The 15,354-nt window shown below is 38.1% G+C and overlaps 1 protein-coding gene across 1 annotated transcript in view; it reads right to left on the reverse strand.

Annotated features, from left to right (window-relative positions):
• LOC135198281 (uncharacterized) overlaps positions 1-15,354 on the reverse strand; it is a 50,193-nt gene that overhangs the window by 22,971 nt on the left and 11,868 nt on the right. The window contains exon 3 of the mRNA XM_064225851.1: positions 6,663-6,759. Within this exon, the coding sequence (XP_064081921.1) occupies positions 6,663-6,759 (97 nt within the window). The remainder of the gene's footprint in view (positions 1-6,662; positions 6,760-15,354) is intronic.

Genomic DNA, 15,354 nt, shown 5'->3' on the forward strand with positions numbered 1-15,354 from the left:
GGCTGCTCTATGAGCAAGAGCCCGTGCTGGCATAGGGCCAGCTTAATCTCCAACAACTACCCAAAATAGGACCTTTTCCGCGTAGTTTATATATAAGGTCGTGAAGTCAGCTATAAATCCCTTCGGAACCCCAACCTAGCTATTGTTGTTTTTTAATTTAGCTGGCTTTAAGCCAGCACGGGCTCTTGCTCATAGAACAACCCTAGCTAAGCCAGCAAGAATACACACACACAGATACTACATTTACAAGCAAGCAAATATTCCCGCGTTATTGTTCATGTTTACATAACTATCATTACATATCGATTTAAATACCAGCTCAGACCTTGGATCAGACGCTATATTCGGTAGAATAAATAGACAGAATATAAAATTCAGGCCGGAGGCCAAGCGCTGGGACATATGAGGTCATTCGGAGCTGAAAGGAAAATTAAGAGTAAAAGGTTTGAAAAGTGTTAAGCGAAAGTTTGTTAGCAGAGGGTGGAAAGTTAGATGGAAGAAAGATAATATGAACGGAGGTACAGTAAAAGGAACGAAAGGGGTTTCAGCTAGGGGCCAAAGAGATACTGCAAAGAACCTTTAGTAATGCCTACAGTGCACCACGTGAGGTGCAGACAATATATTCAGTTCCTGACTGGCAAGGCTCAGGTAGAAGGGCAGTTATAAACCTTTTTTTTTTTTATTATTCCCCCCTGATGCACAGGCCAATGGACCGGCTAATCCGATGTCTTTCTAGCCCAGACCGGAAGAAAATAAGAGAAAGGGGGGGAAAAAGAGAGGGACTTATAGGCTACCTCGAGGAGATAGTCTCTCAGGTGATAGGAATATCCTGAGGGAGAGAATCCTTGCAGGGGAACCACACAAGACAGAAGAAGAATAATTTCGAATATAAAATGAACGGATGTCACTAACATAAAGCCTCAATAAAATGGATAAAAAAAATAAAAGCTAGACTAGCTTCTATACACTTTAGAAAGGTTTCGCAGTTTGAACAAGGTGGCGTCTATACCATATAGTAAGCCTGAATACAAACCCAACGCTGAAGCCTTGTCAATAATTGGAGAATGGTGTGTGCCAACCGACACTGTTCTCCGATAGCTTGCAAAATGTTTAAAAGCAACAGCGTGTCGTGTTTCATGCCGCTGAAAGTTTAAAAAAAAAAAAAACAAAAAAAAAAAAAAAAAAAAAAAAAAAAAAAAAAAAAAAAAAAACCAAGACGGTATTGTTTCCCTTTCACAAAAGTTTTAAAACAACACAAGTGTTGTTCCCTCTTTTTCATCTCCAACCTAATATACAGATCATGATGTATTTCGGTCCTCTGCGATGCAGGGAAGTAATCTCGTCCTATCGGCCCCGTAATGGGGGGGGGCGGGGTTTGGCAGTGTCGTCAGTGCACCTCACGCAGTGGATTTTATGCATTAACTTAAGGTTCTTTTGCAGCGTCCCTTCGGCCCCTACAGAGCATCCTCTATGCCTCAAGAACTATACCATTAAGACCATTATGCACTCAAGTTATTTTGTATGATTATGAGAGAGAGAGAGAGAGAGAGAGAGAGAGAGAGAGAGAGAGAGAGAGTATACATCCATTTACACACACAGACAAAACACAGATATAATAATATATATATATATATATATATATATAATATACATAATATATATATATAATATATGTACATATGTATATATACATATACACATACATAAATACACTCAGCACTTCATGGCTCCACAGAAACAAACCTAATCTAAGGTGTGAGAGCGAAGAGAATTTAAGCAGCAGACTAAAGTTCGCTCCACAAAATAACAGCGCTTCTGTTTCTGAATCCCTTCCCGTTTTTCTCTGAGATTTCCAAGCGATTCCAAAGCAGTTTGTTTATTGAAGAAGAGCTGTTGATTGCATCCCACCTTATATCACCAAGTGGTCAAAGGCAATGCTTCGTATACCTATACGGAGAGAAAATCCGGACGCCAATGGGAGAAATATTCAGCCGAAGACTGACGCATTTTGAAATGAATCAATAAAAACATCATAATTTTCCTCGGATGTTTTCCTCTTTTTTAAGTATTTCCACGTATTTCAGCGTGCTCCTTGCGTGGCAAAATCTCTGGTGGATAAACTGTGAGAGAGAGAGAGAGAGAGATCGAGAGAAAGAAGAGAGAGAGAGAGAGAGAGAGAGAGAGAGAGAATCCTCTGTCAGAAGGAAAAATTTTAGCCTTATAGTCAGGATTAATAGTTACTTGCAGTGATAGCTCACATATACTATATAATATTAGAGAGAGAGAGAGAGAGAGAGAGAGAGAGAGAGAGAGAGAGAGAGAGAGAGAGAGGTAAAAAAAATTGAGGCAAACATAATGCCGCGGATTGTCCCAAAGCACTGAATATTTCACACTCTCTCTCTCTCTCTCTCTACACGTTCTGAAACACCAGACTGAATTAACAATGTGGATATGAAATATTGAAAGTGACAATGCAACCATATACCGGCGCGGTCTCTGCCTCGCTGCTTGGTGCCTGCAAAAGCACGCTAACTCATTTCCCTTGTAGCATAAAGCAGGGATGCTGGAGGTGAGGGGTGGGTGGGGGTTGGAGGGTAGGGGTTGGGGGTTGGGGGTTGGGGGCGAGCGTGGAGGAGACTAACGTTCAGAAATATGAAATTAGCGACGAGCAATTAAGGTTATAAACCACTGGGAAATGTTTTGGTCTCCATCTAAAATAGCAGGAAAATAGAGCGAATGATAGCGAGGTGTAGTACTGGGAAATAGACAGAGAAGTGTGTGCATGAATGAATATATATATATATATATATATATATATATATATATATATATATATATATATACATATATACATATATATATATATATAGTATATATATAAATATATATATATATATATATATATATTAAAGAAAAAGCAAAATGTGTCAAGTGAATTGTTAAACTTCAGCTTTCTTCGCTTAGAGACAAGAGGAAGCTTCGCTAGAGACAAGCCTTCCTCGAAGGTTGCTGAAATTTAAGAACTGTTTGAATTGATGATCATGCAATGTGAGGCCGGTGAAGCTTGGTTGCTATGAGTTTTTTAAGGTGTGTCCGGATATGTGCATGTGTTTGTGCGTGTAATGATGGGTCCAATCCACCCTGACATTGGGGAGGAAGGTAACACTCTCCTGATATAAGCGATAAGGACGGTTTGAAAAGACTCGGGGTCAAAGAAGCCCATCGAAAAGGTATGGCACATTTAAAAGGACTTAGGAAAAGTTGCCTTTGAAAAGAGAGAAGTGTAATGTCTGTACATTTATTTAACATTTAATTATGTGATGGGGAATATAATAGATATGTCTCTTTGTTTCAGATGGGTTCATGGCATTATATAAGAGAATGGGATTCTCTAAAAGACTTGACTATTTAAATGTAAAAACTAATAATTTGTGAGTTTTGGGAGTGATTACTTAGTCTAATTCAGGAGAATAGAATGACAATTTACAGTCTTTTTGTGGGTCAGACTTAGTTCTTAATGTAACGTCACTTAACCACTTTGGGTTTCCCCAGAAAAGTAAGAATGACATACAGGTTGCTGTGGGTTCAGGGGGGACTTTAAAGTCTTTTATGTAGTCACTTACACTTTTTGTCATTATTTCAATGTGTTCAAGCTAGTTATAATGTATATTTTTGTATTTACAAGAATTTATTAGCCTAGCTATATCCTAGCTGCAGAGAGATAATCAGCAACTGAAGGTATGAGAGTTGTCACTTGTTTTATTTTTGATTAACCAGTGCCGAATGGTCAAATATGCTCGGCAATAGGTGGTGGCGGCGAGTAAAAAGCTTGTTATAGGCTGTAGGTACGCTTCCGAAGAGACTATAGCTAGTATGGGCATATATTTTTTTAGGAAAAGGGTTATAATTATGTCACAGGCAACTCGGTTTTTTTTTTTTTTTTTTTTTTTTTTGCTGAGTTAAAGGGTCTCAGTGTTCGGGGTGGTGGGTGTCTCTCTCTGCGTTAGAGTCAGTGTCGTTAGCTAGTGCTTTGTGAAAACTGGTGTTCCGATGTTTCAGGAATCAGTTTAATTTTTTGGCATATTAAAGTGTTTACTGGGTGTGGTGAATAAGTTACGCACATTTGCAATGCGTATACAAGTTTGGGTTCTGGTTATATGAAGATGTGAGTGTAATTTCATTGTTTCCTTGCTTTCATTTTTTTCTCTTTTTATTGGTGATTAATCTGCTCAAAAGTGTATTTTTGTTTTCATGTCCCTCGAGATTCGACGAACATGGGCGAGGATTTTTGGTTATTGTGAGTTACGCCCAGAGAGATAGAGGAGAGAGAGAGCGAGAAGAGAGAGAGAGAGAGAGAGAGAGAGAGCGAGTGTCCTGAAGAGGGAGAGATGAGAGAGAGAGAGAGAGAAGGTCGGTTGCTGAGCGTCTGGGGAGAGAGAGAGAGGCAGGGCGGATGATTTGCTGAATGAAGCGCTTTTGCTCTTGAACTTTTTTGTTGTTGCTATCTCCTCCCTGTTTTACTGATTTACTGGGAGCGGTGCATGTTTTTTTTTCTTTTATTGGGGGATGTTTGTGTTAATTTTTCTGGATTGGGATTTGTGTGTATATAAATACATTAATGTTATTGAGGTTGGGAAATATCATAACGCATAAAAGTTTTCGTAAAGATAGCAAAATGGCGGATGCAAGTGGTACAGCAACTCTGCTTCATCACATTACGAATGTTAGTGCGTGCGTGAGTCCAATTCGAGGGATTGTAGATGGAGTTCTTTCGCAGCCAGTACAAATCTTTATTGAAGGTGTGAATAATTATTTAAGTGCAAAAAAGATAACAGATGGTGTAGAGGCATTCAGAGAAGCAAAATCTTTGTTAGATTTCATTAAGGGTGATCTTTCCTATCGTTACAGGAGTTTTCAATTTGCAAAATATCCAACCTGGGCTGATTTGTAAGCATTTTTAGGAGCAGCTTATGGCTCAAAGGAACACAGGGATATGGTGAGAAATTTCAGAGGGCTATAACGGATACGGAAAGGCACAACTAGCCTCGTAGAACATAGTTCAAAACTTTTAGACTCAGCAGCAGAATGGATAGAAAAATTGAAAACATCTAAATGGGTTACAGGAGATAGTGTCTCACTTGACAATTTACATAAACTGATCAATTTTGTGATGCTCTTGCACAATGTACCGGATGCAATAGTGGATAGTTTTGATGAAAAGATTGAACCTACATCAGACGAAGAATTAATTTATGCCCAAATTGAGAAACACATGTCTAAATGTCCCACTGTAGATAGTACATTTTTTAATGAGACAGGCCCGAGAAATAGGGTGCAAAGAGAGACAGAATTTTCATCTCCCCATTAGTGTGCAAAAGCTGAATATCACAAAAGATTGATCGATCAAAAGCAACAGCAGTTGCGTTGCTTCAATTGTGATAAACCAGAGCACCCAAAGAAAATGTGTAGAGTTAAATATTGTGGAATGTTTAAGAGTGCGGATCACTATTGGCAATCTTGTCCGTCTCAGATACGGAAAGATGCAAGGCCTATACCTCAAAGTTCTGGGAGTTATAATATGAGAACTTCCCAGGCGGGTCATTTAAGAGAGCAAAGGGATCGGCGAAATTTTTGGAAGGCTGATCAACAAAAAGGGTACAGATGATTAGTACGTGCCATTGTGGTCTCGTGGGGGACGCCCCAGAGCCCAGGCCTATAGTTTACGCAACAGTGGAGTATGTTGATATCCCAGTATTTATAGATACTGGCACAAGCGTGAACTTGATGGATCACAATTTGTATCAATCCATGTTCTCCCATTACCCTTTGAAACCCTCAACATACATATATACATATATGTATATAATATATCATATACATATATATACATATGTGTATATAATATATCACACACATATATATATATATATATATATATATATATATATATATATATATATATATATATAAGAGAGAGAGAGAGAGAGAGAGAGAGAGAGAGAGAGAGAGAGAGAGAAACGAAATATATTTTAATATTACTAAAGCATAAATCCAGGAAAGGTACAACAACATTCTACAGGCGACGCAAGCTCATAATATATGTAATTAACATTAACCAAATGATAGAGGAGAGTTTATCGGTTATAATTCAGAGATTACCCGGGCAGATCCGGGTTGGTCAGCTAGTATATATAACTATATATGTACATACACACACTGACGTATGTTCTACACCTGTGTCCCAGGTTCAATAAAACTTTGGCTAACAATAATTTTTTTTAAAGCCAATGACATTATCGTTATAACAAGCCGTAAGAAATTTGCTATGACCGATGGGAAAATACACACAGGCACACACTAGCAAGCACAGACGCACGCATTCGAACACGAAAATACAAACATCGAGAAATCCTATATGATGAGAAATCCCAAAGCCATGAAGATACCTACACGAATTCGTGGAGGGGGGGAGGAGGGGGGAGGAGGAGGAAATAAGGAGAAGGAGAGGAGGGGAGGAGGAGGACTTCAGCAGTATCCTCCCACAAAGCAAGTACGAATACGCATACACGAATGTGTAGGAAGAAGAGGAAGAGGAGGAGAAGGAGAAGAATGAGGAGGACCTCAGCAGTGTCTTCCCACAATGCAAGTACGAATACGTATACACGAATGCGTGGGGGGAAGAGGAGGAGCAGAGGAGGAGGCGGAGGAGGAGGAGGAGGAGGAGGAGGAGGAGGAGGAGGAGGAGGAGGAGGAGGAGAGCTAAGAAACGATGAAGTTTATCATTCAAAACTAGGACAATGCTTCCTCGGGTGTTTCTTCCGATAAAGTATGCACGAATACGCATACAAGAATGCGTAGAAGAAGAAGAATAAGACGAAGAAGAAGAAGAAGAGAGCTCAGAAACGATGAAGTTTACGATCCTAAGCCTGGCATCAACGAAAGCCAGCACTGACAGGCACAGCGAGTAATGCTTGACTTACTATCAGTTCACAAGCTTAAGCACGGCGTGATCAGCAGACTTTACGATGGGAGTGTTAAACCCTTTTAAGGAGGTTGCCCACGGCTCTTGCTCACGTCAGCATGCAGCGGCTGTTGGGCGAAATTCACATCGGAAAATTTCTGGCGAACGCAGACATACACACACATAACTATAGGCTATAAATATATATGTGTGTGTGTTTGTGTATATGTATGTATATATCAGTATATATATATATATGTATATATATATATTATATATATATATAATATATATATATATATATATATATATATATGTTTGTGTGTGTAACCGATTTTCCACTGTGAATATGCATAGTATATAAAAGAATCTGTTCGTCTGTTGTTTGTATGAACACTATACAAACCAACATTTCTTGACCGATTTTGATGAAACTTTAAATTTAACTCAATATCAAACCAGGAAAGGTCATATGAAAACAGAATTAATAACGGACCACTGGTGGAGGTAGCTGGTGAAATGTAAAAATTACCAAATATAACAGATATTAGTGTCTAATCCACAGTTTTCAAGGTCGCTGAGATGAATGGTGAGACTCCCAATGCCCTTTAAGTATTCCAAGTTCAGCCCTGATAGGAAGAGGGGGTGCAAGGGGGTGACGTAAAAATAACTGAAAACTACAGATATTGGTGTTTAATCCATAATTTTCAAGGTTGCTAAGATGAATGGTGACACTCCTATTGCTCTTTAAATCCAAGTTCAACCCCAATAGGAAGTAGGGGTGAAAAGGGGTGGGAAGGGGGTGACATGTAAAAAAATAACCAAAAAATACAGATATTAGTGTCTAATCCATAGTGTTTGAGGTCACTGAGATGAATAGTGACACTTCCAATGCCCTTTAAATCCAAGTTCAGCCCTGATGGAAAGGGGGCGTGAGAAGGTATGGGAAGGTGCTGACATTTAAAAATAACGGAAAACTAAATATATAAGGAGTCTGACCCATAGTTTCGAGGTTGCTGGGATGAATAGAGACTCTCCCAATGCCCTTAAGTCCAAGTTCAGACCCGACAGGAATGGGGGGCGAGAAATGGTGAAATGTAAAATGTCAAAAACGTTGGGCAATGTAACTGAAGCAACTATCTTAACTGAGAGAGAGAGAGAGAGGAGAGAGAGAGAGAGAGAGATTTGATTTGATTTGAGAGAGACAGAGAGATTTATTGGTTATCATTCAGAGATTACCCAGGCAGAGCCAGGTTGGTCAGCTAGTATATAAGAATATATAAGTATTTGTACATATAGTATATATATATAGACATACGTACATTATATGTCTGTCTGCTTGTATGTAAGTGTAAATAAACATAATTTTACGCTCCTGATTAAAGGATGAATCTGTTATGTAGAGATGAAAAAATTAAACCTGCAACAAAGACTTTTGTAACATACGCTTTTGACTTCACTTAAGCAAGGAACTTGAAGAGAAGAAAAAGGAAGCCAGATTTACGTTGTAAATAGGTACGTAAGGTAAGCCAGATTTACTTTGTAAATAAGTACGTAAGTAAACTTATTTTAGCTGCAAAATAAAAAATAAATAAATAAACATCTTAAAATAAAATACAAATTAATAACGAATACGGGGAAAATTATACGCCTCAATTGACTAAAGTAACGGCGCACTATGAAACACTTAAGCTACACGTTGGTCTAGAGACACGTTAATGAAATATAATGTTGATAAATCACATAGGCTATATCCACCTACACAATTTGAGGCACGCAGGTTTTTACTATGCCGCCCCCCCCCCCCACCTCCCTAAAATAGCTAGTGTACGATGAAACAAAGGAGGTGAAAATGCACGAAGTTTACAGCAAATATGAAACACGAAAATTTATGAAATAATTCATGACCTGTTAACAATAAACTGACAGTTTCTGCTCATACACGTGAAGTGTAATAATGCATACGTATAATGTGTGTCTACCGTTACTATAACATTGGAAGGCAAAGGCGAAAATTATATGAATACATAATACATACACACATTATATATGTACACATAATATTCATACATTATACTATTATACACATTATATATATATCCATACATACATACAAACACACACACACAAATAAGAATTAATAGATATAATAATATATTATTAATATACATATCTATATATATAATAATATATATACACTTATCGATCGGCTCTTGGCATATATATATATATATATATATATATTACTATATATATAGTATATATATCTATACCTCTTCTCACGCTCTCTCTTGTGCATATATATGTGTGTGTGTGTGTATGTATGTTATACTTCTGTATAGCAATTCCAGAATACGTATATAGTAATCTCCTTTGATTAACATTCAATCTCTGTATAAATTATTCGTATCAATTCTCCATTACGCTAATGGAGGGATGATTATGAAAATTTGCATACGTCAGCGTTCATCTGGCTCTCCAAAGAGCGCTTTCTTATGACCACCCTTCAGAGGTTTTGTTCTAGGGGTAAAAATCTCGTCGTGAATTCCGATTAGTCGGTTTGTTTCAAGCGTGACTGAATTGTACTGGTCACTAAAATGACAGGACGTTTTGTCAATTAACTCTGTCCAGTAAGATTAGGTGGAGGGTTAAGAAATAGTATATGGGTAAGGTTTATTTGTAACGAGATGCACAGACGTTACTCAGTATATTTTGAAGAGAGAGAGAGAGAGAGAGAGAGAGAGAGAGAGAGAGAGAGAGAGAGAGAAATACTGACATTTATCCAGTAACAGTATATATATATATATATATATATATATATATATATATATATATATATATATATATATCATAGGGAAATCCCACAGTAATATCCTTGTTTTATCTATATATAATATGTATACCAAAGCTTAAAGCTTTTCGTCCATCCTCCTGTGGCCGTTGATCACTAAGCAAATCTTAAGTTGATCAAGTCCACCAGGAGGATGGACGAAAGCTTTTAAGCTTTATATAAACATATTATATCTAGATAAACAAGGATATTACTGTTGGGATCCCTCTATTGATTTCTTAGAAGCCACGATACAGTGGTTTTTTTATATGCATTATTATATTTAATATAATATTATATATATATATATATATATATATATATTCTTAATATATAATATATATATATGTAATTATATATACATATACATAAAATTAAATATATATATATATAATATTATAATAATATCATATAATATAAAAATATTATATATATTATATATATATATATAACAATATAATATATATATATATATATATATATAGATATATATATATATAGATGAGAGAGAGAGAGAGAGAGAGAGAGAGAGAGAGAGAGAGAGTACATCAAACCTAAACAAAATTAAAGGACCCTGCAACAATTACTTGTGGCAAACAAAAGAAAGGTTTCAACCTTGAGGAGACTTCAAAGAGGAGGAGGAGGAGGAGGAGGGGGGGAGGACACCCCACCGCAAACATCATAACGTCATCAAGACAACATCCACAAACAAGAGGAGGAACATCGTGTACTATATGAGCTTAAGGCGATATTATTATGCATAAGATTCCGCCTCGGTAAGAACACCACAGCGAAGAAAGGACCTCACTAAATTCGAATGGCATCGCTTCTCTCTCTCGATAAGAGAGAGCGTGGGGAATTCCTCCTCATAACTAACTACAGGAGACTTTCGCCCAAACTAAATAAAGCGGTGGACACTCTCATGCCCCGGTAAATTTCATGTTTTTAGACGAAGGGGAACGGGAGTAGAAGATGGGGCTGTCGGGAAGGGGGTGGAACCAGGAGAGTGGGTGGGACGGGAGAGAGCAAGAGGATAAGGAACAAGAGAATAGGTGGGGGACGGGATGGTGGGGGTGTCGTGTTAGGTGGGACGTTGGAAATGGGGGGAGGGGGTGACGGTAGGTGGGGAGGGAGGGGGGGGTGGGGGAGCGAGCGTGTGTTGCCACGGGATGGGGAGGAAGTCGGGAGTAGGATCGACAGAGAAAAAAAAGGAAAAGTGAAAAAAAAAAAGTTGTTTTGCACCCCATTCGTATTCATTGGGAAATTTTTACGCCGGGTCCTCCAGATTTCGAAACAGGCGTTTTGCGACGCCGTAATGAAGTTCGACGGAATATGGACAAACGATCTCTTCTAGGAATTTGGCGGGCCACATAAAGCGTCAGAAAAAGCTCGGCTTCGCGCGAATTTCTTGATAGGTTCGTGCCTTATCTGACTACAGAGAGAGAGAGAGAGAGAGAGAGACGAGAGAGAGAGAGAGAGAGAGGAGAGAGAGAGAGAGAGAGAGAGAGGCGGCGGGGGGGGTAAGAAACAGGTGTTGGAGTTTACGACTTAAAATAATGAGGATCAAATAGACCTATGTACTATTTAGTGCCTTAAACTGTAAAGACGAGGATTGAGTGTAACGTTTAATAAGTATATTTACCTCTGTTCTATATCTCGCTCTCTTCTTCTCTCACCACAACACATTATATATTTAATCATATATATATATATAATATATATAATATAATATATATATATATATATATACATACACATATATATATAGATATATATATATATATATATATATATATATATAATGGATGTAGTGTGTGTGTGTGTGTGTCGTGTGTGTGTGTGTGATCGAGAATTTAACGTATGGTGTGTGTTATTCAGAATTTAACGTCCGCTTGTCCTTCCTAGGAATTTTACAACTGGTGAGGGTATATAAGGATATGTTATTCTTTCCTCTGTATGGACGTCACTGACATGTCAGTCAGTATTCGGTCCGCCATTGGGAATACTGACAAGCGGCAGTGAGTCCCACAGAGGAATGAATAACCTATAGGCCTACACACACATTATACATCATCCTGGTTCTATCACTGCCGAGTGATTGTATCACATTTATGTACAGGTGTGTAAGATTTAATTCCTCTCTTTCCCTTCTACTTCACGAGGCGAAAGTTAGGTAGGCGAATGACAGGTGTGTTTGGGTTGTTATTGGGCGAGTTTTACCCCCCTAAATATTTAGCTTTTCGGGGACTGTCAGTTTAAAAAAGTTGGTCTTTTTGTAATAAATTATTGTCTGGTTATTGCGTGCCATCTCTAATCCCCTTTGAGTATAACTCATTTTTCATTTAATTATTTTGTGATCCTGCCTTTGGAATACAAAGACACCGTGGCCCAGATCACGGCAGGTGAAGTGAGCCTGGTCTGATAACTCTTTAATATAAAATATGTAACGGTCAGAGGTAGTCGAAATATGTTTAAATATATATACTAAACACGGCAAAAGCTCAGCAAGACTTTGTGTAAAGTTAACTACCAGCAAATTTCTCATTGTCTCGTTATATACCTCAAATTACCGCACCACTACTACATTATATACACCCATTAATATCATTTTTCGCGATAAAAAAAGTAATTCTAAGGCAACAACTACGCACGGACTGCAAGGAACGTTCCCGCGAATACGACAGCCACTAGGGATTGGGGCGTCAAATGGACATATTTCGCCGTGTTTAGTACTAGCCCCTGGAGATTAATTACAGTAGATCCCCCAAAATTAATAGTAATTCTTAACAAGCAACCCAAATATTTCAGGAAACTGTAGTTTCCAAAGAAATGCCCAACGCGGAGTTATTACCTAGATCTACCAATCAGGACACCACGTTTAAAAGAACCTCCTTTGTAAGGCACTCTTATGTATACCTACTACGTATTGAACGTAAGCCGGTAAAACAGGCAACGCGATGAAATACATTTAAATTGTTCTCAACTATAACTGGGACAAACTCGGTCAACGAAATCAAGACAGAAATGAGTAAATTTGAGTATGACAAGCACTGGAATCCATCTCAATTAGCTTAACCAGTGATGTTATAGTCTAATATAGTCTCGTCTAAACGTTTGTCAGCAAATAAAACAAACAAGGCAACGTTACCTATTAATATATCCCATTAGGGCAAGTTTCACCGACATCATATAAATAGTAACGTAAGGTAACATAATTTGGTAGACAGCAACGTAAGGTTAACATAATTTGGTAGACAGTAACGTAAGTTAACATAATTTGGTAGACAGTAACGTAAGGTTACATCACTTCTCAGCTTTACGAAAAAGAAAAAATGGCGATTACCTACTCGGCTAATCTTGACCAACTTCCTCGGGGTTGGTTTATTCCAAGACGACAGAAGTGAAAGATTACTTCTTACATTGCACTGCAACGGCAGCAGCAAGTGTTCTCACTCTTTATCTTGACGTTGATAGCTCACTGGAATGCCATTTTCACCTCGAAATTACGCGTCTTTTTGGAAACGAGACTTTCGCGCCTCTCTACACGAAGTCAAGTAACAGTCTTCTTGCGACTTTTCTTCGCGACTTTCAAATTACCAAAAGCCTCGTAGTCGTGATAAATTGCTTAAATTTAGGGAAATAGCGTATTATGGATCATTATATTTTAAATTATAATTATATTTCACAAGTAATGAGAATATAGTCATAATTTAACGCTTTTAAGATAACTGTATATAAAATTTTAGGCTCGTACTCACTCACTGCGATAAAAAAGAAAAAACCTGACATTTGTTGACAGTTCGACTTCGCTCGTGTTTGTTGTTGTCGTCCATTAAGTGGCGTAAAAAAACTCATTGTTACGAGTTGTTCTTCGAAGTCTTTCGGTCTCGAATTGAGATTTAGACCAAGAAAATGCCAGTGTTAATTAGAATGTAATGCAAAGTCTCTACCCAGGCTTAGATTTGTGAGTGGCAGCAAGAAGATCAAAAAAAAGCTTAGGCCTATGTTGGGATCAGAGTTTTACTATTTATCGAGTCTCCGCACCACGTTGGTCGAATTTAAACTTTTCAGCTGCATACTTTAATCTGCGATGGAATTTAGGTAAGATAGTGTAGCTTAGCTGAGGTTTTTTAATGCCTGGTAAATTTGTGTTTAAGGTATTATAGGTATTAACCATTGTTGCTGCAATCCTTGTTGTGTGTGTGAGGAAGGGTGGACGCAAAGGGCCTTCATAGTACTGCATTGTGTATCGTTTATCGTTTAACAATAACAAAGTGTATTAACAAAACTGAAACCCATTTGACCACACTGGGAAACTAGGGTGTTCGTTGGGCTAATATAGTATTAAGGGTAAATGACCGAGCTGGCGACATAGCGGCCACGTCTCTCTGAACGCGGCCACTTCCCGATAAAGCGTTTGAATTATGACATTAGTAGCTAGCTACTATATCGTAATTTAATTGAAAACACTTCCAGGTATACTAAGTGAGTGAAATGACTTAAGGATGCATGCTAATATCTTCAGTGCCAAATCTGTTGGGGTTTTTGAAATATGAGCAATTCTAGTAGCATTTTGAAGCTGGGATATAGTATGCAAAGCAATATCGAGGAAATTGGAACAATGCGCAATAATTAAGGTTAGGTAGGGTAATTATGCTTATTTTGAGAGTTTACAGTACTTTGCAGATTAACCTAACCTATATAGCTAGTGCACATAACAAATCTCTGCACATTAATGATTATTCAGAAATTCATGACTCAGAATATCTGCAAAATGACAGGAATAGCACAGCAGCTGACAGACACCTTGGCACTGAAAAGTCTCACAAATTGGCCTCTAGTCTCCTGACCTACCACTGTCTGCCGTTATTTAATTTTTAATTACTAATATCAAAGGCTTGGGGACCCATAGACTTAGCCTAGATAGCTTATTGGGTAATCTGCCACTGAACATCCCCATGATACTTAATGCAGGTTCTGATCCTGATTAGGATAATGTAAAACTTGATAGAATATCCATGAAAACCGTTTTGGCATAATTTCCATAGACATGCAATAAATGAATAAGTAAAAGGTTCTCGCGTAACCAAATCTTACCATCCTAACCAAGTTAATTCACTGCGCTGTGCCTTGTCCTGGATTCCCCAAAAGACGCTTGATATTTTTTTGTATTTCAGTTGGGTGAGTGCCTTGTCAGGTGTATTTTAGGTATTTAAGGATGAAGAATTAGTATTTATCTTTTATTTATTTACTGTGCAACTAAAACTCAAGTTTTACCTAAAATTTATTGAATTAAAGTGACACCAGCCCCCCCCCCCCCCCCCCCCCCCCCCCCCCCCCCCCCCCCCCCCCCCCCCCCCCCCGCACCCAAGTAATGACCCAAATCCATAGGTGGGGTTGGGTTGAGTTGGTTTAGGTTAGAGTGCAACTATATTGTTTATTTCAATTTACAATGCCCTAGGCTAGGTTGGCTGGGGCCTGGCTAGGTAAGGGCCTGATCCCTTATGTTAGGTTAGGTCATAACCATGTTATTTTTATTTAGATTTTTCTATCTTAGATTTGG

This window comes from Macrobrachium nipponense, chromosome 22, assembly GCF_015104395.2.
Source record: "Macrobrachium nipponense isolate FS-2020 chromosome 22, ASM1510439v2, whole genome shotgun sequence".
Taxonomy (NCBI): domain Eukaryota; kingdom Metazoa; phylum Arthropoda; class Malacostraca; order Decapoda; family Palaemonidae; genus Macrobrachium; species Macrobrachium nipponense.